The 24,433-nt window shown below is 49.5% G+C and overlaps 1 protein-coding gene across 3 annotated transcripts; it reads left to right on the forward strand.

Annotated features, from left to right (window-relative positions):
* Window positions 1-295: 295 nt before the first annotated feature.
* On the forward strand, window positions 296-11,581 carry LOC109383023 (SEC14-like protein 3). 3 transcript variants are annotated; one of them, XM_019643032.1, is made up of 12 exons: window positions 296-463; window positions 1,810-1,885; window positions 2,149-2,192; window positions 2,325-2,384; window positions 3,411-3,599; window positions 4,562-4,657; window positions 5,266-5,326; window positions 6,696-6,779; window positions 8,959-9,065; window positions 9,450-9,589; window positions 9,689-9,858; window positions 11,213-11,581. In XM_019643032.1, the coding sequence occupies exons 1-12, from the start codon at window positions 410-412 to the stop codon at window positions 11,278-11,280; spliced, it is 1,149 nt and encodes a 382-aa protein (XP_019498577.1). In that variant the 5' UTR covers window positions 296-409; the 3' UTR covers window positions 11,281-11,581. The 3 variants fall into 3 exon arrangements, with proteins under 3 accessions (XP_019498577.1, XP_019498578.1, XP_019498576.1); XM_019643031.1 differs by having other exon boundaries at window positions 297-463; window positions 10,694-11,581; XM_019643033.1 differs by lacking the exon at window positions 3,411-3,599 and having other exon boundaries at window positions 10,694-11,581.
* The last annotated feature ends 12,852 nt before the right edge of the window (window positions 11,582-24,433 follow it).

Raw genomic sequence — 24,433 nt, forward strand, 5'->3', positions numbered from 1 at the left:
AAGAGAAAGCGTGCCTGCAGGGAGCAGTCCTCACTACCTTTGAAATCCCCCTTTTCTCTGGGGCAGTGACCTCTGGAGGCCTGGGAACACGGATGGGAGTTCTAGAAGCACTCAGCCTGGGCTCCCACACCGTGGGAGTCCAGCTTCATTCCCTCCCAGCCTCCTCCACCCAGCAGGGGGCCTCTGGCACGCCCTCCCATACCCGCCTACCTCTCAGACCTATCCCAGAGCCAAACACAGGACCTCACTTAATCTCACTTATGTAATGTGCAATTCAACAGTTGGCCAAGGAGGAGGTCCTGGGGCCACGCCCAGGACTGGGGGCAAAATACCAGGTTGAGTAAGGGCCACAGACCAGGCTTGGCCTCTGCCTGCAGTAATCCCCACTCCTCCAGCCTCACCCAGCATCATGAGCGGCCGAGTTGGAGACCTGAGCCCCAAGCAGGCAGAGACCCTAGCCAAGGTGAGAGCCCTCGCCCTAGAGCCCCAGGGAAAAGGACTGAGGGGCAGAGGGGGTAGCGGTGGCCGAACCCTGCCCAGCTCTGTTGTTTCATAGTGTCCTCGACATTGTCTCTTTGCTGTCCCTCTCCCAAGGTCAGGTTTCACAGTGCCCAGCGACATCAGCCCTGTCCAGGGAAGGGGATGAGGGAACAATGAATAGTGTGGGTTCCAGGTCAAGCCTGACTTCTTCTCATTTAGAAGTCAGATTCAGAGCACTTTATTTGGCAGCTGTCGAGCCCCCACACCACTTGGGCTGAAGGATGTTAATGGGCTGCTCTGTGACTCTGGCCTCTCTTCTTCCCCAGGACCGTAACGATGATTTGTCTGTTAGAGCCAGAGAGACAGGGCAGGGTGTGTCATCTTCACGGTCAATTGGGGAAGAGGACACATGACCCTTAACCATGTTTTTGTAGAAAATGGGATGAAAAAAAAGGTTAGCCTTGGTGGGCTAACACATAAAAAAAAACAAAACTAAGATTACAGCACCGTAGTCATCCCCCGCCCCTCCCCATCCTCAGTTATACTTTCCGAGGTTTCAGTTACCTGCATCAACTGCAGTCTGAAAATATGAAATGAAAAATTCCAGAATTAAACAATGCATAAATTTTAAATTGCATGCCGTTCTGAGCAGCATAATGAAATCTCCATCTTGTCACTCTGTCCCTCCCAGGACATGAATTACCCCTTTGTCTGCTGTAGATGCTGTCTGCCCGTTAGTCACTCAGCAGCCGAATCGGTTATCAGACCTGTTATCAGAGAGAAAGAGACTACATTCACAAATTTTTGTTACAGTATATTATAATTATTCTATTATTATTGCTGTTAATCTCTTACTGTGCCTAATTTATAAATAAACTTTATCATAGGTATGTATGTATAGGAAAAAACATAGTATATATAGGGCTCAGTATGCATGGTTTCAGGCATCCACTGGGGGTCTTGGAATGTATTCCCACAGATAAGGGGGGGAATACAGTACTTCCATACTCCAATCCACTTACCCTTTCTTCCATTCATCCTTCCACCCACATCCACCCATCTATCTATTCCTCCTTCTATCCATTCACCCACAAATCTCTCCTTCCTTCTACCCACTCACCCATCTCTCCTCTCCATCCACCCATTGATTGATTTCTCCTTCCTTTTTTCCCATTCACCCACCCACTCATCCATCCATTCTTTCCATCCATTTACTCACCCACCTAACCTTCCTTCCATTCACCTATCCATCCAATGATCTATCTCTCCACTGAGTCTGGGGCCTAGGCTCAGTGTGAAAACCACTTTAACCAGCATCTCTTGTCCCAGTTTCGAGAAAATGTCCAGGACGTGTTGCCTGCCCTGCCCAACCCTGACGATTACTTCCTTCTGCGCTGGCTCCGAGGTGAGGGCTGAGGGGGGAGAGCCCAGGGTGAAGGGACAGTGAGAGGGGCCTGGTCCCAACTCTTCCAAAACTACACATGGCTCTCAGGATCCAACCATACCATTTTGTGCCACACATCCACGTCCAGGAGAGGGGAGGGGGCAGGGAAGAAAGGCCTCACCCAGGCCCGCAGTGCCCTCCATAGCTCCCACTGCCCAGGACAGGACAAGGTGACTGTAAGGTGACTCTTTCCCACCTCACACCTTCTTTCCATTTCCCCACAGCACGGAATTTCGACCTGCAGAAATCAGAGGCCATGCTCCGCAAGGTGAGACCCATCGCCCCTAAGATTTGGGGAGGGGCTTTGTGTGGGGGCAATCCATGCCTTGAGCCCCTGCTCCATCCCCTCCTCGGGGGTGCTGGCAGCCCAGCGGGGCCTTACTACTCATCTCCCTTTCAGTATATGCAGTTCCGGAAGACCATGGATATTGACCACATCCTTGACTGGCAGCCCCCAGAGGTGAGCTAACAGCGCCCCCTACACAACCCAGTTTTTGACAGACATGCCACCCAAGCAGCCCCTGGGTCACTGGGAACCATGAGTGAAGGGCAGCCAGCCTGAGAGGCCTGTGGAACCCCCTGGGCCTGCAGGTACCTCTCCTGTAAAAATTTTGAATATTTTCTGGAGGCCTATGAGGTCCAGGCCTGGGTTGACTTTAACTTCATGAGCTCATTTAATCATCACAACCTTATAAGGTAGGTATTATTGTCCCTATTTTACAGATGAGGACACTGAGGCCCATCAAAGGTTACCCAAAGTCCCACAGCCCCTAAGTCCCCTGACCTCAGACCTGTCTGTCTCCTGAACCCAGGATTTACACCACCACAGTGAGCCTGTGCCCCTGCGCCCTCACCCCTAGGACCTTGCTCAAAGCATCCTTCCTGGGTGGGAATGAAACAGCCCACCAAGGCATTGGGGAAGACAGTCCCACCACTGGCGTCCTAGTAAAGCAATGGTCATAGCTTCATTTGTGGAGCATGACCTCTGTCCAGGCACTGTGCTTTGCTAACATGGTCTTGGGGACTTTCCCCAACAGTCCTGTGAGGGAGGAATTATCTAAACCATTTTACAGAAGAGATGGAATGGAGCTGAGAGAAGTGGTGTCACTTGCTCAAGGATGCACAGCAGGGAAGCAATAGTGTCTGTATTTGAACCAGGCCTGTTAATCTTCAGAATCCATGTTTTCCATCACAAAGCCTAACTCCTCTCCATGGAAAGGGACATGAGAGAGGTTGGGGAAGAACTAAGGAGCCCAGAGGCCTCGGGCCAGGCCCGGGTGAGGCCTGGCTTTGCTGTGTACATGCGTACCTGCTGTGAACAAGGCACTCCCCTGCAGGCCCCTCAGCTTGCTCACCTAGTGCCGCCCTGCACAGAAAAGACAGTGCTTTACATGGTGTCTTAGGCTCAGACCACCCTTGTTAGCCTGGTCTGGGGGTCTCTGAGGAGATGCATCATGCCAAATTCCATGCATCTTTCCATGCCCAGGTGATCCAGAAGTACATGCCAGGGGGCCTGTGCGGCTATGACCGTGATGGCTGCCCCGTGTGGTATGACATCATTGGTCCCCTCGACCCCAAGGGCCTGCTCTTCTCAGTCACCAAGCAGGACCTGCTCAAGACCAAGATGAGGGATTGCGAGCGCATCCTGCATGAGTGTGACCTGCAGACGAAGCGGGTGAGGCCCAGGATGAGTGGGGAGGGTGGCTTGGGGCAGGTGAGGTTGCCAGAGCACCTGTTCTCTCTACTATTATGGTCAGAGAGCTCTGGGAAGCTCTGCCACTTCCCAGCTGTGCAGACTTGGAAAGCCACCTCGCTTCTCTGAGCCTGTTTCTTCACCTACAAAACAGGGGTAATAAATAATGGTTGCAAAGGCTAAATGAGATAACGCAAGTATATGACCTAGCACACACGGCCGAACATATTTCTCAATAATGCTAGTTATTCTTATTCCCACATAGTTTTTGACCCAGCTGTTTTTTCTGCCTGGATAGCCATATCCCCAGCACACAAACCTATCTCCCATCTATCTCCTATTTTTGCTTCAGGTCACAAATTTAGATGTCATCTTCTCTGAGACCCTTGTGTGGGTTAATGTGTATTTCCACAGCTCCCATGTTGTCCCATCCTAACACTTATTCAGGACTGTGGTGACCTGGTTGCTTGTCAGCCTCCCCAGCCAGACTGTGTACGAGTACTCTTTGAGGACAAGAATTATAAATTATTGAACAGTATATGTTATATTGTCAGTATCTGGTACAAAATAGGTGCTTAATAAATAACAGTTGAGCAAATGGAGGGGTGAATGAATGAATGAATGAATGAATGAATGGCAGTATAAATGGATGGATCGGTGAATGGTGAGTCAATTAATGGATAAATGGATGGATGGATGGATGGATTGGTGAATGGGTGGATGGATGGATGGATGGATGAATGGTTGGACAAATGGACAGACGGATGATGAATGGATAATGGGTGATGGGTGGATGGTGGATGGATAGGTGAGTTAATGTCTTCACTGCTTTGTCCACTCATTTCTCTGAGGATAGAGAAGGGTCATGTGCTAGGGTCACCATGTCCCAAGTTCTAAGCCTGCACCCTAAACCTTGGAACTGATCTCTTCTCTCATCCTCACAGCTGGGGAGGAAGATCGAAACCATCGTGATGATATTTGACTGTGAGGGACTGGGGTTGAAGCACTTCTGGAAACCTCTGGTGGAAGTGTACCAGGAGGTGAGGAGAAAGCCCCAGGGCGCCCCCTGCCTGCTGCAATGACCGGCTTGGCATGCTGTGACCTGGCTGCTGACTCACAGACAAGATTTAGTAAAAGGTGGTGGCCTTCCTGGCTCCATCGCTGTGACTCAGGACCCAAAGATATGTTTCCTAGAAGATCCCATAGACCAAGCCCCAGGGACAATGCTGTATTGAGACCACAGGGGCCAACTTCCACCAAACCCTTCACAGGCTCATCCCTAGGTCTGTGACTTGAGCAAGTTATTGGGGGTCCCAATAGTTTGTATTTCAAAGGGATACAGGGATATTTCATTGAGTTGATATGTAAAGTATATACAAAGAGCTTGGCAAATCATGAACACTTCATAAATAGTAGTCATTACAATTACTATAACATTGACTCTAAAAATAACTAATATATAATAATTATTAGGATGTTGTTACAATAGTCTGAGGTGATAAAGTCTCTTCTTGGGGCCAGTGGAGGTGATGGAAGGAAGGGAAACCCTCCACAGCCCTCTGAACCCTCCAAAAAGGAGATTGCAAAGGCAATGGGGGTAGGGGAAGATGAGGGGTGGGCCCTAATGGGGTATTTCTTGGTTCCACAGTTCTTTGGACTCCTTGAAGAGAATTATCCAGAGACCCTGAAGTTCATGCTCATTGTGAAAGGTGTGTAGCAAGTGACTTCACTTCCTTGTGCCTCTGTTTCCTCATCTGTTCCCTGGGGATGATAATTAGTGCCTTCTTCCCTGGATTGTGGGAGGCAGATTATTTGGTGACTACATGCAAATCACTTAGAGTGCCCGGAGAAGAGTAAGTGCTCCATAAATGGTAACTTCTATGGTTGGCCTTACTATTAATACAAGAGGAGGCAGCTCCAACCCCAGCTCTTCCAGGAATGTCCCCTCATGTCTCCTGCCACATTGATCTCTCTCGCCCCAAACTGTCTCTGGCACTGGTGGCTGGTACATCCCAGACTGGCCTTTTCTGTCTTCTGCCTTCTGAAGGCCACCAGTTTTCTTGTGTGTGTTAATCCTATTTCCCTTGCCGAGCTGTCCAGTTCTTAAAGCCAGGGCCTCTGATTCTCCATTTTTGTTGTATCCCTCACAGGCCTGGAGCCATGTGGATGCTCAATTGGTATTTGGATGGTTGTTGTTTGGGTGGGTGGGTGGATAGAAGGATGAAAGTATGTTTGATGATTGGCTGGTTGATTAGTTGTTTAGTTGGTTGTCTAGTTGACTAGTCAGTTGGTTAGCTGGCTAGTTGACTGACTGGTGGTGGTTGGTTAGATAGTTGAATGGTTCGTAGTTGTTAGCTTGTTTGACTGATTGAGTGACTAGTTGGCATTTTTATTGAGTGGGTGGGTGAGTGGCTAGTTGGCAGATTGATTTGTTATTTGGCTTGATCTTGGATGTTGATTGTTTGAATGGTTGGCTGCCTGGAGACAGCAGTTAGTTTGGCAGTTAGCAGACTACATAATTGGCTGATTTGTTTGCTAATTGGCTGATATGTTGATTGGCTGTTTGACTATTTGGTAGGTTGGCTGATTGATTGGTAGGCTGATTGGTGGGCTGATTAGAAGATGAATTGGGGGCAGCCAGTTAGCTCAGGTGGTTAGAGTCCAGGCTCTTAACACCAAGGTTGCCTGTTCAATTCCCACATGGGCCAAGGAGCTGTTCCCTCCACAACTAGACTGAAGACAACTACTTGACTTGGAGCTGATGGGTCCTGGAAAAACACACTGTTCCCCAATAAAATTTCTAAAAAACAAAAATGAAGGTGAATTGCTTGGTCATTTGTTGGCTGATTGGTTATTTGTTGGCTGGTTGGTTGGTTGATAGATTGGATGGTTGGATGGTTGGTTTATTGGCTGCTTGCTTGTTGGTTGACCAATTGAGTGAATGGTTTGTCTGATGAAGGACATTGAAATTTGCCTAGGTAATTCATGATTCTTTTATATTGTTGGCTATGACTATTAAAGAGAGAGTGGTCCAATGGAATTATTTTCTCCCCATTATCTTTGTTTATATCTCTCCAGCCACCAAACTGTTCCCTGTGGGCTACAACCTCATGAAGCCATTCCTGAGCGAGGACACTCGTAGAAAAATTATAGTGCTGGGAAGTAAGTAGTTCCACTTTCCTCCCCTGACCTCTGTGCCATGAGCTTTGGAGTGGGGTTGGTCCATCACCCCATCCAGAGATCCACACATCTCCTAGGATCAAAGCCTCCTCCTTCTCAAAAGTGAGATGGGTCTTACATGATACAGTCTATCCAGTTACCTCTGCCTTATTCCCTGTCCTTGGTGACTAAGGCTTCTACACCTTCCTCCTTATTGGTTTCAGTTTAGTTGCTAGTCAGCCTCTGTGTTATGGGCCTCAGTTTCCTTTTAACACTCATCACCTCAGTACTTCTAAAAGCTATTTGGGACGAGGAGGGTGAGGAAGAAGAGCAGGATATGAAGACATGGTTCAGAGAAGGAAGGCTCAACAAGAAGGGGCTGGATAAGTAAATAATGCATCCATTTGGTAAATTATTGAGCAACCATGAAAAATGATTTGATCTCATGGGAAATATCACTAACTTTTTAAAAAATAGATTATAAAGAGGTATGAATCACATGATCTTATTTTTGTAAAAACAAAAATATATTTCTAGAAGCAACTACAACAAAATGTTGATTTGTGAATGCCAAGAAATCAGGTGGCTTTTAATTCTATTTTTGTATTTTTCAGTATTTCCTGAATTTTTATAGTAACATTACTTTTATAAATAGAAACCATTGTTATTGTTTAAATGATAGGGGAAGAGAAAGAAATAGAGAAGAAAAATAACTCTTAAACTCAAACCAATTCCACTGAGCTTAGAGGCTAACTTCTCGCAAGCAGAATGGTCAGATCATCAAATAAGGAGATCTAAGGATCTGGGGGTTGGGGGGGGTCTTACAAATCCCTGATTTCTCTTCCTTCCTGATAGTCTCTGGCTCTGCCCAATTCCACTGGGATAGGGACCTGGATGGATCACAAGGTAGCCCCCGCCAAACCCCCAATCTTGAGCAGTATGAGTAACTACCACATTCTAGGCCCAAGTCCAGGCCTCTGCCCTATTTGGAGGCACACAGGACTCTGTGCATTTGGCCTTGGTGTGTCAGACTCTGTTGTCTTTGCCCTCATCCCACTGGTGGCAAAGAATCTCCCATGACCACAGTGGGGTGGAGGAGATAGCCTGGGTTGGTCACAGGGCTGGGGCCATAGTGACACCCCAGGACCCAGAACTCTTAGAAATTTGCATAGGGCACAAAGAACAGAAATGGGCATTATGGTTGTGGTGATTAACAGCAGAGGGGTGTCCTTTCAAAGACCCAAGGCTGTCTGCCCCCACCAAGATGTCTGACTTGGGTATGCCACTTACAAGGTCGGACAATTAAGTTCGCGAACTCATCCTAGAAAGTTACATACTCATTGCTGAATATCACTATGGTCACCTTCAAAGTACTCCCTTTGGGAAGCTATGCACCAATGCCAGCACCTAGTCCATCCTTCAAAGCAACTTTGGAAATTTTTTCCTGGAATGGCCATTAGAGCTGTCATTGTATTATCCTTGATGTCCTGAATGTCATCAAAATGTCTTCCTTTTAATATTTCTTTTCCCTTCGGGTAAAGAAAGAGGTCATTGGGGGCCAGATCAGGTGAGTAGGGAGGGTGTTCCAATACAGTTATTTGTTTACTGGCTAAAAACTCCCTCACAGACAGTGCCCTGTGAGTTGGTGCATTGTCGTGATGCAAGAGCCATGAATTGTTGGCGAAAAGTTCAGGTCATCTAACTTTTTCACGCAGCCTTTTCAGCACTTCCAAATAGTAAACTTGGTTATCTGTTTGTCCAGTTGGTACAAATTCATAATGAATAATACCTCTGATAGCAAAAAAGGTTAGCAACATTGTTGCAACAAGTTCGTGAACTTAATTGTCACACCGCGTATACACTATGTGGCCCCTAGCAAGGTCCTTGACCTAACTGGGCTTTAAAGTCTCCTTGAGACAATTAGACAATTCTATCTGCACTACTAATGACTGGGAAACCCTCAAAAATGTGCAAAGCCGTCAGCAAGAGGGAAACATATTTCCATAGCAACATGATGCTAGAAGATACTTTCTGTAGCCCAAGTCCTGGGAGGCTGGGAAATTGGCCTTGGCAGCCTAACTCCTGTACAATTTCTCCCCAAGCTTAGGTCTTCCTGGTGGGAATGGGGGGTGATGGGTCCTCTCCATGCCCAATAACTGCCCTTCAATCCCTCTGTCCCCAGACAACTGGAAAGAAGGTTTGCTGAAACTCATCAGTCCTGAGGAACTGCCTGCCCATTTTGGGGGGACCCTGAAAGACCCAGATGGGAACCCCAAATGTTTAACTAAGGTACAAAGAGTCCTAGTACAGGGGAAGGGAGGGGAGTAGACCTGAGTTTCTTTCTCACCCATTCATTCATTCCACAAATGTCTGTGGAGAGGCCCCTGTGAGCCAGGTATTGAGCTAAAAACTCACAAACCCTTATGGAGCCCTCAGCAGCTGTGCGAGCAAACAAGGAATTCTGAACCAGAGGGATGAGCTGGAAAAGGAAGTTCCCAGAGAGGCCCTGACCCAGCCTGGAGAGTCAGGGAAGGCTTCCCAGGGGGTAGGGGATGAGCAGGATGCTCCCAGGAGATTGTGAAAGTGTCTCAGGCAGGAGAAACAGCATGAAATGGCATGAACAACACAATAGCCAGAGAAGAAGAGCAAGCCCATCCTGTTCAATGTCCGCAGATCAACTATGGTGGGGAGATCCCCAAGTCCATGTATGTGCGAGACCAGGTGAAGACTCAGTACGAGCACTCAGTGCAGATCAGCCGTGGCTCCTCGCACCAGGTGGAGTACGAGATCCTGTTCCCAGGCTGTGTCCTCAGGTAGGAACAGGCCACCGAACCACCCCTGGCTGGGGCCCAGCCCCTCAGGGACCCACAGACTGAGCAGTAACCTGTCCCTGTCCCCCCATCCCCACACAGGTGGCAATTCTCATCTGACGGTGCCGACATCGGCTTCGGAGTTTTTCTGAAGACCAAGATGGGGGAGCGGCAGCGAGCAGGGGAGATGACAGAGGTGCTGCCCAGCCAGCGCTACAACGCCCACATGGTGCCAGAGGATGGGAGCCTCACCTGCTCGGAAGCTGGTGTCTGTAAGTCTGCCCCAGTTGGGCCCCAGCTCCAAAAGGCTGGAGTCACCTGTCCCATGGTTTAGAGGAGGAAACAGAGGGGCATGGCCCCCCAACTCCAGGGACATACAGCCTAGGTTAGTGCCACTCATTCACACAGTCTCTCATTTGGTCCACACTCATGAGCACCTACTGTGCATCAAAAGCCAGAGACCCACAGGCCCTGAAGATGTTGAGAGTCCTTGGGCCACAGAACACAGGCAAGGGACAATAAGGCAGGTGCAACTCTCCCCAAGAGGAAACTGGGGCTATGAGAAGTCCAGAGCCATAGAACTGTGTGTGGTGCCAGGGCCCCACCTCCGCCTTGTGGTAGCTGAGTAACCCTGGGCAAAAGTCTTACCAATCTGGACACTTGGTTTACATACCTATGAAGCAGAAGTTACAACCTCTGCATCTCAGGGTGCCTTTGAGGAAGCAGAGGGCACATGCAGGCCTGCCCCAGCACCCCATTTCATCTAAGGGGGCTGGGAGACCTCTGATGTTCCCAACTGCCCCCACCCTTGCATCCCCATTATGCGAGTGACCAGGTGTGCAGACAAAGGGATGCAGTGGCCATTGTTCTCATTGCTAGTTTGTGCAACTAAAGCCAGTCTGGAAACATGCCAGGAGGAGGTGTCTGTTTACAGGCCCTGCTCAGGGGTGACAGTTCCTATGGGGAAGGGAACAGGAGCAGTAGGAACTTGGCCCAGCTTGGAAAACAGCAGGTGGGAACACAGCCTGTCCTCCCCCATAGCTGGGGCAGGAACACAGGGAGTATAGAGCCAGGCCCAACTACCCATTTGTCCATCTGTCCCCTCAGATGTCCTGCGCTTCGACAACACCTATAGCTTTGTCCACGCCAAGAAGATCAGCTTCACAGTGGAGGTGTTGCTCCCAGACGAGGGCATGCAGAAATACGACAAAGAGCTCACCCCTGTCTAGGCAGCTCCCTCACTTCTCAGAGACCCCTGACCCTCTGCTTTCTCTATATATATCCTTTCCTCCCCCCAGAAACTGATTATTAGTTCTCCTGACTCTGATATTAGTGAGTAGAGAAAGAGCTGCCTTGATGTGGTCAAGATTCATATGATATGGTCAAATCAGGGAAGGTATGAGAGACACAGCCTTGGAGGATATCAAGGTTGCAGAAGAGGAAGAAGCAAGGGTAAAAGCAAAAAGTGGATGTCACTGAAACCCAAGAAATAGGAAAGTAAATTCCTAGCCTTTGCCCTCACTTCTCTTAAGGCATTTGTGTGTGCTTGAATCCCTTCCCTGTGAACTATGAGCAACTTGGGTCGGAGCTGTATTTAAATTATTTTTACTTCTACCCTTTATATAGTAGGTGCTGAGTGTATCCTTGTGAAGTTGAATGGAGGTAGGGAGCAGGTGATTCATGGGTATGCATGACAAGAAGAAACCTGCCCAGGCATATTTCAGCACCTTGGACAGGAACAGAGCTGGGGAGGGGATGATGGACTCTCCTGAAGACGCAATCAGACCCCAGATCTCTGGCGGTGGCTGCCAGAAGGAGATGCTTGCATAAGCCTCTGACTTGGGGTACACAGCTTCCCCCACCCTCATCCCCTTTTCTTGGAATTCACAGCTTAGGTTTTAAGCAATTAAAAGAACCTTCCTGAAAGCAAAGGAAGTCACATCTGATTCTAGGGGCTGCCTGGCAATAGTAAAAAATAATAATAATAATAAATCACAGCTATCATTGAGTGCTCTCTATGTACAACACATGGTGCTAAGTGCTTTGTGAGTTTAGCTCATTTCATTCTCATGTCTCCCCCAAGGTCACTTATCGTGGCCACCTTATGGATAAGGAAACTAAGGTTCAGAGAGGTGAAGTCATTCACCCAACGTTACACAGCTCTTAAGTAGCAGATCCAAAACCCAAGGGTGTTTTTGTTATTATTTTTTTCTTTACTCCAAAGACATTGCTCTTAATTGCCCCATAATACCACCTCTCTAAGGCCCTAATTTTACAAAGGAGAGAAGCAATCACTTGTTTGTACTAAATCTTCCAGAAGTGTCTGGAGGTTGCACTCTCTAATCCCAGTTTTTAGGCAGAGGAGATGTTATGCCCATTGGGCAGCTGCAGTGATGCAAACCCACAATGCTTAAGCCACTTGTTCAAGGAAACTCACGGAAAAGCGGGACAGGGCTTGTGCTTTGAAGTCCAGCATCCTACCCACTGTTCGTGTGGCCTCTGGGAAAGAAAAGCCTCTTGACACCCACCTCAACTCTGGGTAACTGGGGGAGGGAGATACCAGAGCTCCAAGACATTCTTGCTGCAAGTCAGGGACACGGGAATGGTGGCTCAAACCCCAGGTCCTTACACAAGTCTCACCAGGAAGCACTGAATTACCCAGAGAATGTGGGTGGATGGGAACCAAAGGCATGACTGGTGCCACGAGAGGGTCCTTGGGAAGAGATGAGGGCCAGGCCTGCTGGGGTGAGCCCACCCATGGGCAGAGTAGGAGTCCTAACTCCAAATCTAATCCAGCAAACAATGGGCAGCAGCTAGCACTTTCTGTCTACGCTTGTGGGCACAGGTTTTTACCTCCATTTTATACGTGGGAAACAGCTCCCAAAAGGTACTGGCCTTGTTTCCTTCCTTCAGCTGGTGAGTGGCAAAAATAGGACTGGAGCTAAAGCTACCATCACCCCTGCTTGTCCCCTCCCACCACTAATTCATGTCACTGTAGCAACTTGCCAGCACTGGACAAGACTGCCAACTTTCTGAGCTGCAGTGTGAGGGAAGAGAAAAAGAAGGGAGTGTTGTCAAATTTAGAAAAAGAAGAAAACATAGTATTGGGGACATACTTAAAATGTATTTGTTGTTTATCTGAAATTAAAATTTAACTGGGCATCCTGTATTTTATCTGGCCACCCTGCAAATAAGGGATGAGGGAGAGGGGAAGGGGGGAGGCAGGGAAAGGGGGATGGGTTCACTCTCTTGGAAGATGGTGGCAGCCCCTGCAATTTGGGCCAAGGATGCTGTGGATTCTTTGAGAGATTGACTCAGTGTTGGTGGTGCAGGGTGCAAGGACAGGGAGTCTCATTCTTGCCCGCTGCGGAAAGAGCCCCCACACTGCAGCAGGGCTGGAGGATGACAAGGTGGGGACCCTGTGCGCCCTTAGGTCTGAGGCTGCTGTGGGCAGTGCTGTTGGATACCAGCATTTGTCCAAACACTTCTATTCAGACCCTGCTTTGAGCAAAGGGGGACTCGCTAGAAGGAGGCATGGACGCACAGGGAGCCTAGGCCAGGGCTGGAGCTGAGAACCAAAACAGTGCCCTTCAGCATCCCCTGATGCCCAGCTGTGGCAAACCAGCCCCCACTCCACATTCCAGATTTGGGAGGAAGCAGCCTGCCCAGTTCTCAGCCTCCAGGTCTCCAATCTACTCAGGGACCAGATGCTTAGCTCCAGTTCATCCAGGAGGAGTTGTAGGGAGGGAGAGAGCTTCCATTTTGTAGCCTTGGCTGATGGGGCTCCCCATTCCAGCAGTTGTCAGCAAGCAGGGTAGGGGCAGGAAAATCAAGCCCTGCAGGCTACCCACTGTGTGAGAAGGAAAGTTAACTTTCAGTTCCCACAGCTCAGAAATGCTAGGAAACAAATTTGGTGATCTAGGCCACTTACTGTGCAGACCCCAGGCCAGGGCAACCCACGGGCAGAGAACAAGCCAACCTCATGCTGGTGCTAATTACGTACCAGATCCTGCCCTCCCAAAACCACCCCTTACCAGGAACCCACTTTCCACTCCAGAGAATCTACATTCACATCACAAAGTTAAGAGGTCAGATTTGTCCCCTAACACATCGTACCAACACATGAGAGCTAAGGCAAAGTCAGAGCACTAGAGAAATAGAAAACTTAATTCTATGTGTATAAAAGGGTTATTTAGTTGTCTTTTCAAGGGCCCGCTGCATCCCAACTTTCCTTGACGTTAGCTTGGGATGTCACATCCATGTCCTTCTCAGAAGAAGGTCTCTCCATTGCCCCAGACATTGGCCCCATCTCCTGGATGTCCAGATTGGCCAGGGCCAATCCCCTTAGCATGATCCCCAGGCAGCCAAGAGGACAGCAGAGCTAGAAGGCCCTGAGCACCTTCTTCAGGGTCAGCAGGAACAGGATCAGCAGCAGAGTGACACAGCTGAAGGCCAGCACCACAACCAGCAAGTTCATCAGCATCTTGCAGGAGACTGGGAAGGACAGGGCCAGGGAGCACCTCAAGACAGCCCAGAGGTGTGGGGCAGACCGTACAGGGCAGCTAGAGCTGACCATGAGCCCAGAATTATTCGCCAAGGTAGATAAAGAAAACCTGGGAGCAGGGCCGGCCCAGTGGCTCGATGGTTAAGAACTGGCTTGGGACGCCAGAGGGCCCCGGTTCGGATCCCACATATGAGGGCCAGTGACACTGCCCTCCACAGCTAAGATGCTGAACAACAGCTCAACCTGGAGCTGGGCTGCTGTGAGTCGCCAGCGACGGCGTAGCCTGCAGCCCCTGTGGCAGTGGGTTGCCATGGGCTACCGTGTGTAGCCAGCAGCCAGCGTGAGCGGCCAGCAGCCGCAGTGAGCGGCCGTCCAGAAGCCGGCGACTGATCTGCCTCGCCCGGGAAGAGCGCAATGATGGTGCCAACTTGGGCCAGTGAAGCAATGTCCTCCACAACTAGACTGAAGAACAAAACGACAGCAACTTGTCTGTTCCCCTTCCCCAATTTCCCCAGCACTGTTCCCACCACCCCCCAATTCTCCAATAAAAATCTTAAAAAAAAAAAAAAAGAACATTCAAACCTGTAGGGAATAAAAAAAAAAAAAGAAAACCTGGGAGCATGTAGGGAAGCTGGGTGTGGCTGGGGATGAAACTGGACCAAGAACAAATGTCTATAGGGGCAGCCAGTTGGTTCAGGTGGTTAGAGGACAGGCTTTTAACACCAAGGTTGCTGGTTCAATTCCCACATAAGCCAGTAAGCTGTGCCCTCCATAACTAGACTGAAGAAAATGACTTGACTTGGAGCTGATTGGTCCTGGAAAAAACACACTGTTCCCCAATAAAGTTTAAAAAAATAATAAGAGCAAATGTCTATAAATCTGGATGGTAGAGGAGGGACCAGGCCTTTTAGGGCCTAGGCTGTCTGCCAGCCCTGCACCTATCTTTAAACCATGATGTGGGCAGCTTCTTGACCTTCAGTGGCCCCACGACCACCCTATAGGTATCCCCTTTCCCCCAGGAACTCTGGAGGATAAGCTGTTAGCCTTCGAATCTTCCTCCCCTCCCAGCCCCAGGCAGAGGCCCAGAGATGGTTTACTCCCCTAAGCAGGTTTGTGTTCATCTGCTAAATGGGGGCAGGAGGCAGCGAGGTGTCACCTAGCAAGGCTTTAGAGAAAATAAATGAACAACGCAAATATCCATTTACATGGTACTGGTTCCATTCTTGTACCTCCATTCCATGGATTATTATTATAGCATCACAAATGTAAAAGAGACAATCTGACCTTCAAAATTGTCTGTAGAGTATGTTATAAAATATTACAAAAACTGGATATATATATATATATATATATATTTAAGATTTTATTGGGGAATTGGGGGAGGGAACAGCGTTGGAAAATCGGGAAAGGGGAACAGACAAGTTGCTATCCTTTTGTTCTTCAGTCTAGTTGTAGAGGATGTCACTTCACTGGCCCATGTTGGTATTATCATTGCACTCTTCCTGGGTGAGGCAGTCGCTCACCAGCCATTGGATGGCATCTCACGGCAGCTCACGAAAGTGCATGCCAGCTGCTGGCCAGCCCCACTGCAGCCTACGCTGTCGCTGGCAACTCACGGCAGCCAAGCTCCAGGTTGAGCTGTTGTTCACCTTCTTAGCTGTAGAGGGTACAGCGTCACTGGCCCACATGTAGTATCTGAACCGGGACCCTGCTGCTCAGAGCTGGTGTCCTAAGCCAACTCCTAACCAACGCGCCACTCGGCCGGCCCTGGACCATTATATTAATGTGTATATATAACTAAAGCTGCCTGGATATGATGACACTAAGATGTTAGTTAACAATTACCTGAGTTGTAGGATTATATCTTTTTGAAGTATCTGAATTGTCTAGGACAGTTGTATACAGAGGGTGCCAAAAAAATGTGTACACATTTCAAGATAGGAACAAACTGTATTAAGGGGCTGGCCGAGTGGCTTGTTGGTTAAGGCTTAGCTTGGGAGCGCGAGCTCTGAGCAGCAGGGCCGCCAGTTCAGATCCCACATGGGCCAGTGACACTGTGTCCTCTACAGCTAAGATGGTGAATAACAGCTCGACCTGGAGCTGGGCTGCCATGAGTCACCAGCAATGGCATAGGCTGCAGTGAGGATGCCATAAGCTACCATGAGTGGCCGGCAGCCAGCGTAAGCGTTCATGAGCTGTGTGAGCCACCGTGAGCAGCCGTTGAATGGCCTGCGACCCATCTGCCTCAGCCAGGAAGAGCGCAATGATCACAATACCAACATGGGCCAGTGAAACGACGTCCTCCACAACTAGACTGAAGAACAAAAGGACAGCAACTTGTTGTTTGCTCCCCTTCCCCAATTTCCCAATGCTGTTCCCTCCCCCACTTCCCCAATAAAATCTTTAGGAAAAAAACTGTATTAAAATTGTAATACTCAATATATACCGATAACAAAAGATGAATACAAATCAAGTGTATACATTTTTTTGGCACCCCTGGTATTTGCTTATTTCTTCTTGGTAAAGGGGGGAAGCGAAATAAGTTAAAAGGTCATTATCCTAGGGCCGACCGAGTGGCGCATTGGTTAGGAGTTGGCTTGGGACGCCAACTCTGAGCAGCAGGGCCCCGGTTCGGATCCCACATATGTAGACATTGTGCCCTCTACAGCTCAGATGGTGAACAACATCTCCACCTGGAACTGGGCTGCCATGAGTCACCGATGATGGTGTAGGTTGCGGTGGGGCTACAGTGGGGCTGGCTGGCAGTGGGCTTGAGCTTTTGTGCACTGCCGTGAGCTGCCGTGAGCCGCTATGAGAGGCTGTCCAATGGCTGGAGAGTGACTGCCTCAGCTGGGAAGAGCACAATGATAATGCCAACATGGGCCAGTGAAGTGACGTCCTCTACAACTAGACTGAAGAACAAAAGGACAGCAACTTGTCTGTTCCCCTACCCCGATTCCCCAATGCTGTTCCCCTCCCCTAATTCCCCAATAAAATCTTTTAAAAAAACCCAACTCATCACCCTAGAATCTGGCACCAAGCCGAGTGAAATTTCTCCTCAAAGCACCCACAGGACAGAAGAAGCAGCTGCAGTTTACTCAGCCCACAGCTTACAGGTCATGGCCATCTTGCCAGAGGGTGGCCCCCAGCAGACAGCCTGTGCTCAGGTTAATTCAGTGACATCTGTCTACCCACATAGCCAAAGGTCCCCAGTAGCTCCCCCTCTGACCTGGTCCCACCCTAACTTACCACGGAGCTGCCCTTTCTTTGGGTGGGAACAGTCAAAGTCACAGCAGTAACACACTAAGCTTTTCCACTTATCATCTGCAAGCTGCAGATGGTCCAGACAGAAAGACATGCCAGGGCTGGCCGAGTGGCTTAGTTGGTTAAGAGCGCAAGCTCTGAGCAACAGGATCGCCGGTTCAATTCCCACATGGGCCAGTGAGCTGCACCCGAGCTGAGCTGCCACAGAGCTGCCAATAGGTGGCAGAATGGCTCAGCTGGTGAGAGCACGTGCTCCTAACAACAAGGCTGCCGGTTCAACTACCACATGGGATGGTCCGCTATGCCCACCTACAACTAAGATTGAACATGGCACCTTGAGCTAAGCTGCCCTGAGCTGCCGATGGGCAGACAGATGCCTCAATGGTTAGAGTGTGCACTCTTACAACAAGGTTTCCAGTTCAACTCCTGCATGGGATGGTGGGCTACCCACCCACAACTAAGACTGAACACAGAACCTTGAGCTGAGAGGCCGCAAGCTGCCAACGGCTGGCCGGATGGCAACTGGACTTGGAGCTAAGCTAGATATGCCCTCCACAACTAAAAATGAAGAACAACTTGGCTGTTCCCCTTCTCCAATTCCCTAACACTGTTTCCCTTCCCCAATTCCCCAGTAAAATCTTTAAAAAAAAAAGAAAGAAAGAAAAGAAAAGAAAAAAGAAAGACATGTCAAATCAGGAGGGTAGTGGGACAACAGTCTGCCTGGGGGAGAGGGCCTGTCCCAAACCCCAATCCTAGCATGGCCATATTCGCCATGTGACAGCAGGAAACTGCTTGGCCTCTCTGGACCTTCCTTTCTCCGGTTTACCTGTACCAAGGAGAGGCCACCTACACTTCCAGGATAAGGAGTTCCCATGATGCCGGTGAAACATCCTGCTACATATTTGCCCAACTTCTAGAACCCAGGGCCCATGCATCATGATGGCCAATGCTTTCATTTCAGAAACAGGGGCCCAAGGCCCCCAAAGGGAAGGCATTTGCCCAGTGCCCCACAGCTCGAAACAGGGAGTGCTCACGTGTGTGAGGAGGTGTAAAAACAGGATTTCCGGACACTCATCCAGCAGATGACATACCTGGAAGGAAGAACCTGGGATCCCAGCCCTGGGTGAGAAGGCTCATCCTGGGCTCCCATGGCCCCCGACAGAGCCACCCGTGTTGAACTGTTATGCCTCATTTATCCCCTACCAAATGGGCACTGCAAGGAAGGAGCCAAGTCAGCCTGTGACTGTCACAGCCCCAGCCCATTGCAGGCCCTTGACCTGTGGCACCTGTCTCTCTTCATCCACCCAGTCCAGGCTGCTCCTTGAGCAGGAAGCAAACAGCTCTGAGGGAGAGAAAACTCTTCCAACGTTCCCTTACACACAAGTATCTATTTCCTCAGTGCATCCCTGGTTTAGAACAGGCACAGATTGGAACCCTTGTGTAGTTTCTACAATAGGGCACTGGTGAAGTTACAACTTGGCCAGACACAAGGGTTCTATGTACCTGTTCACTTTCATAGGAGAATACAAAGATGTATGCATTCTCCTATGCAGAGAAATGTACTTGACAGTAAGTTGAGGGGGCGGGGGAGGACAGGTCCTACAATGGGACATATAACCCTATTTTATAAAACACGATCTTAGCATATGCCTAAGTATTGGTGATTCTCTGAGCTTCAGGATTTTCATTTTCTGTTCTATATATGAAGTAACAGGTAACATCGAGAACAGCTCTTAAAAGGAAGAAAGCAGAAGGTCAAATGTAGAGTGCGGCTCTTATAAAGAGAGGTACGAATTTAGGAAATTCTGGCACCATCTTGGGACAATCTTCAAGCAGTGTAAACTGTCTTTTGTACATTGTATTTCCCATGATGACAGTATCTTATTGCAAAGAAAGGAAACTTCAAGTAGCCCCAGGCTTTTAGCATCCAGAGAGACAGAGGCCATGATACCCAGGTTAATTACACGCGCGCGCGCGCGCACACACACACACACACACACACACACACACACACACACACACAATCACGTCTATCAAGATCTCTCTGGCCTTCCCAACCTCCTTGAGTGATCCTTGGGCCAGACTTGATCCTGAACATATTATAAAATGTGAGACTGTGAGGACCTCATCTTTTGGTCAGAGCTCAAGGCAGATCCAGGGCTGTGGGTTCTAAGTCCCAGCTCTCAATTCCTTATCCCACTGCCATTCCCAGGTGTCAGGGTTGCCAGATAAAAGTACAGGACACCCAGTTAACTCTTTAAAATTTAGTATACATATATCTCAAGCAATACTTGGGGCATATTTATACTAAAAAATTTATTGTTTATCTGAAAATCAAGTTTAACCAGAAATCTTGTATTTTTATTTGCTAAATCTGGAAACTCTATTGGGGGATCCAGTACCCCTTTCCTGGGCTGACCTGAACTCTGCCCAAAGTAGCCTGGAGAGGGGAAGCAGAGTAACAGGAAGAGAGTCCCCCGACCTCCAGCTGGGCCTAGGGCATCGCCCTCACCTCAACTTCTTCAACATGAGGCCTCCATGCTGAACTGCAGCATCTCACTATCCTGCCAGAACCAAGGGCCAGACCCGGTGCCCCTTGAGAGGGGAACAATCAAGGGTGACAGAGGGACCCATCAGGCCACTTGGAGAGTGGCCAGAACAAGTTTCCTGGGAAGCCATGGAGAGGCTCACAGTGTGGGACCTTCTTGCTCCTTAAAACCACATTAAAGAGTATCTGCCCCATTACTAGAATTTGGGAACAGGTGTGTTCCACCTAAGCAAAGGGCAGAAGTTTCAAAGTCAGCTATAAGTGACAAAACTCTAAGGCCACTGGAGCCATCCTGGCTGGGAAGGACAGCCCAGGTGGACAGGTTAAGACCCAGGTAAATTCAGACCAGCCACAAGAAAAGGATTGATCACTAACAACCAAGTGCAACAAGGCAGACCTCTACACGTGATCATACCAGTAGCCCAGCTAAATGAGACCCCTCGGTAGGGATGAGCCCTCTGCCCGCCCTCCCCTTCCATTTATAGCTCCGCAGACCCCTAGTTGAAGACAAGGATGTACTTCCTCTGGGAGCAGTTCAGGTATTGGCTTTGGGAGCCCACACACTTATCCATGTAGAGTTTCACGGCCCAGTGTAATGCAGGCTTCTAGGGTAAGCCACAAGCCTCCCACAAAGGGAGATGGCAAGGCATCTGAGGGAAGAGAGGGGAGAGGGCTGTTCCTCATACATAGTCATGGCCACCCTCTAACACGCATCTACTGCATGCCTGGTAGGTCACAGCCATAATTCCATTTATTTCTGAATGGCCTATATGTGTTTGTTATGCCCATTTTATAGACAGGGTGATGGAGGCTCAGAGAGGTGGTTGAACTTCAGTTCTCTTACTCTGGCCTCATCTACTGAATGGGTACACGCCTGTCCCACCCTGGGTGGAAGACTGAGGCCATAAACAGGATGGTGCTCAGGGCCAACATTCTCCTCTAATCCTTGGGCAATCCTCAGGGGTCCACACTCCATCCCCCACCCACACACACCAGCCCAAGACTCACCATGCAGTACCTGGAAGGCTCCTTGGAAGGGTCCTTCTGAGGGCCAGGCGAGGTCCATGATGGGCTAGCTGCAGCAGAGGTGTTCACCTCCTGTCCACGGAGCAGCCTGGGCTGGGTGGCTGCAGAGAAAGAGGTGCCACAGGTCAAGGGCCTCCAGTGGGTCCCCATAGTCAGACTGGAAGACAAGCTCTGAGTAAGCTCCCCCAGTGGGAGGTAGTAGGAGTGGGAGAACTGAAGGGAAGTTGCTCGAATCAGCTTGACCAGCCCTGATTACCATCATATGTGCCACTGCGGATTGTTCCACACATCCTTTGTGAACCACATGATGCCTCTATTACAGATGTGGAAACTGAGGCTGGGAAGTCCTGCTACCATCTGCCCGTGGTTATGTGCAACTGTGAGGTGCAGAGCTCAGATTGAAACTCTCAAAGAAGGGCTCTTCCAGAAATATTTAAAGTTTGGAGTTGTTATCTGGCAAGACTCAGATGTTACCAAATGGTATTAAATGAAAGCTAAGTTTACCTTAACCCTCTCTCTACCAGTAACTGCTTCTTCTCTGTGTGAACAACTGGCCTGTGAGTAAGCAGACTCACTCCTACATGGTCCCCAGCTCATTCTTTTTACACTTTAGGGTCCTGACCACCCTGCCACACTGCCTCTCCGAGGAAATATCTCGACCCAGAGAGCCTAAGACAGAGAAATTTTTAGAGGAGAAAAATTTTAAGGCATTTGTTGAGTATTTGATGAGCATCTACTGCATGCCAGTCTCTGCCCTAGAGGCCAGAGGTGCAGGGTCGGGGTAGGCTCCTGCCTCCAGGGTAGCCTAACTGGGAGCCTGAGCCTCAAGAAGCAGGACTGTTCTGGACTCCCGGAGGGTCCTGCTTAGCCTTGGACAGGCTGAAAGGCTCCCCAGACACAGGGTAAAGATCTGGGGAGAAGAACGGATGACCCAGGATCCTGGTGTCCTCAGCTGTCAGTGGGGGAAGCACAAAGGGACTCTGGGGGAGGGGACATTAGGAGGTGGAGCTGAGTGTTAGAGAGCACCTGGCAGAATGACTCACAGGCCATCGGGAAGGAAGTCCCCTCCTCCCTGTATCCCCAGGATCCCAAGTCTAGCTCCTGTAGCAGCCTAGGCCAGGTGTGGTGGGACAAGTTATCCTCCAGGGGACTCACCAGGTGCACGGCTGGCAGGGGTATGCTCAGCTCAGGGGCAGGGAGAGCAGGAGGAGGACCCCCATCCACCACCCCGGCTCCCAAGGGATCCCCATTTCCCAGACCTTACCGAACAACAAGACCAGAGCAATTCTCAGAAGCTCCCTGGGGGCAGCCATAATGTAAAGAAACAGTGCCCGCTCCCCAAAAGCCTTTTTAAATTGGCCCAGAGGAGGCTGGGGAATGAACAAGCCTCACCTGGAGCCTACAGGTGAGCCAGAGCATGGCTGAGCTGGGCCTAGGCCACATGCTTCCAGGGGCCTAGGCTACCTGTGCCCCCTACCTGCCTGCAATGCCTCCTGATTTTAGAAAAGGCTCCTAAGTCCTCCTCACTCATGTAGGATTTAATAAGGATAGTAGGAGTTAATGCTGATGGAAGACTTACAGCACAGGGGACTTAATGTTTTCATCTGTAGGATGATAATGGTGGCATTATCACAGGCTCTTATGCAGGTTACACAACACAATGCTTATCAAAGCGCCTAGCACATAGTAAGAGCTCCATTCAAGTCCTCTGTGGGCATCATTTCATAACTCTTGTCTATGGGGAGGGAAGACCTTGATGATGTAGGGTGCTGTATGGCAAGACGATTCTGTCAGAGAGAGGATGCTGAAAAGGGCTCATGGAGCAGGTGCCATTACAGCTGGGCCTTGAAGGCCGGGAACAGAGGGAAATAGGGATGGAAAGGGCATTCCTGGCAGATGGCATGGCCTGAGCAAAGGCACAGAAGCTAGATGTGCATATCCAGGGGATGGGGTCAGCGGAGGCAAGACTGTAGGTGCAGGGATGTGGCATGATGAGGGGTGAGCCTGCCAAGGCCTGGAGGTTCTGAATGCCAGACTGAGGTGTTCAGGCTGGATCTGGGAGCTGTCAGGAGTCATGGAAGGTATCATCAGAGCAGAGCAGGCACCTGGGGAGATTCAGCCACCAGCATGACCAGTTTAGAAGAATGGGCCCTTATGCATTGGGCAATTAAGGAGTTCCCAAGATTTTAGTTCATACAAATAAGACCATGACGATCACCCTCAGATGCACATCTAATAATCATCTAATTATTTCCTCTGAATAAATTCTTAGGAGTGGACTCCCTGAACCATATAATTGTCATACTTTATATCTGGGTAATTTCAGATGGAACAATTTAATCGTTCACCCTTGCCACATAATAATACCCAGTGTTTGTGTAGTTCTCTCTGTGAGCCCCATAGTTAAATGCTTTGTGAACCATTTCTCCTGTAATCCTCACAGCAGGTACAGTCAGCCCAGTAGGTCCCGATAGCTAGACTGAAGGGCAAATCTGTACAGTGAGGAAACCAGTTCAGAGAGGTTAGGTAACTTGCCCATGGCCACACAGCCTGTGAGTCAGCTCTGCCCCTGACTGTGTAGAGAGCCATGGGCTGAAAGGCAGTAGGCATGGGATCAGTACTGGACAAGGGAGCAGAGGACTGGGGAGGAAGAGAGAAGGGGAAAATCAAAGGGTATGAAGAGGACTGTGTGAGCTGGGCCAGTGACACTAACTCCAGGAAACAGGGACCTAACCATGGTATGATTGTAAAGAGTAAATGAGATACATCACAGAAAGCACTTACACAGGACCTGGCACACACTAGAAGTGGTTCACTAACAGATACTGTTCTCAATAACCGTAGAGGAAGTTTGAAACAGCCAACATGAGCACATTGGGACCTGCTGCCTCCTTATGGGGATGATGAGCATTGCGTGAAGGTAGCCACCAGGGGACCCAACTCCCAGCATGTCCTAGGACAAAGGCCAGAGATGGGAAAAGACAGCTCTCCTCCAGTCTCAGCAGGGGTCTGCTCTGCTTCATCTTCCCAGGCAATGGAGGAAGGGTGGAGTTGGAGGGACCCCAGAAAAGATTCCGAAGCCAGCCCCTAGGGGGTCAGAGGTTACCTTGAAGGGGTAAACTGAGGAAGGGTGTGCTGTCACCGGGGAGGGTGGCTGTGCCTGCAAGAAGGGCTAGGGGGAAGGCTGACAGGGAGTGCCCCAATTGGGCGGAACAGTGTATGAGAAAACCCAGTCAGGAGAAATGCTGGATCCAAGAAACCAAAAAGGATGGAATGGCTGACATAAAATTTGGGGTGGGGGACAAGGATGGGATTGTCCAGTTCATGCAAGGCTCTGAGAGCCACCACAAGGAGTCCGGACTTGGTTTTGAATATTTTTTTTAAGAAATTCTATTGGAGAACAGTGTGTTTTCCCAGGAACCATCAGCTACAAGTCAAGTGGTTGTCTTCAATCTATTTAGTTGTGGAGGTGGATGGCGCAGCTCCTTGGCCCATGTGGGAATCA

Source organism: Hipposideros armiger, unplaced genomic scaffold (genome assembly GCF_001890085.2).
Source record: "Hipposideros armiger isolate ML-2016 unplaced genomic scaffold, ASM189008v1 scaffold_75, whole genome shotgun sequence".
In the NCBI taxonomy this organism is placed as follows: domain Eukaryota; kingdom Metazoa; phylum Chordata; class Mammalia; order Chiroptera; family Hipposideridae; genus Hipposideros; species Hipposideros armiger.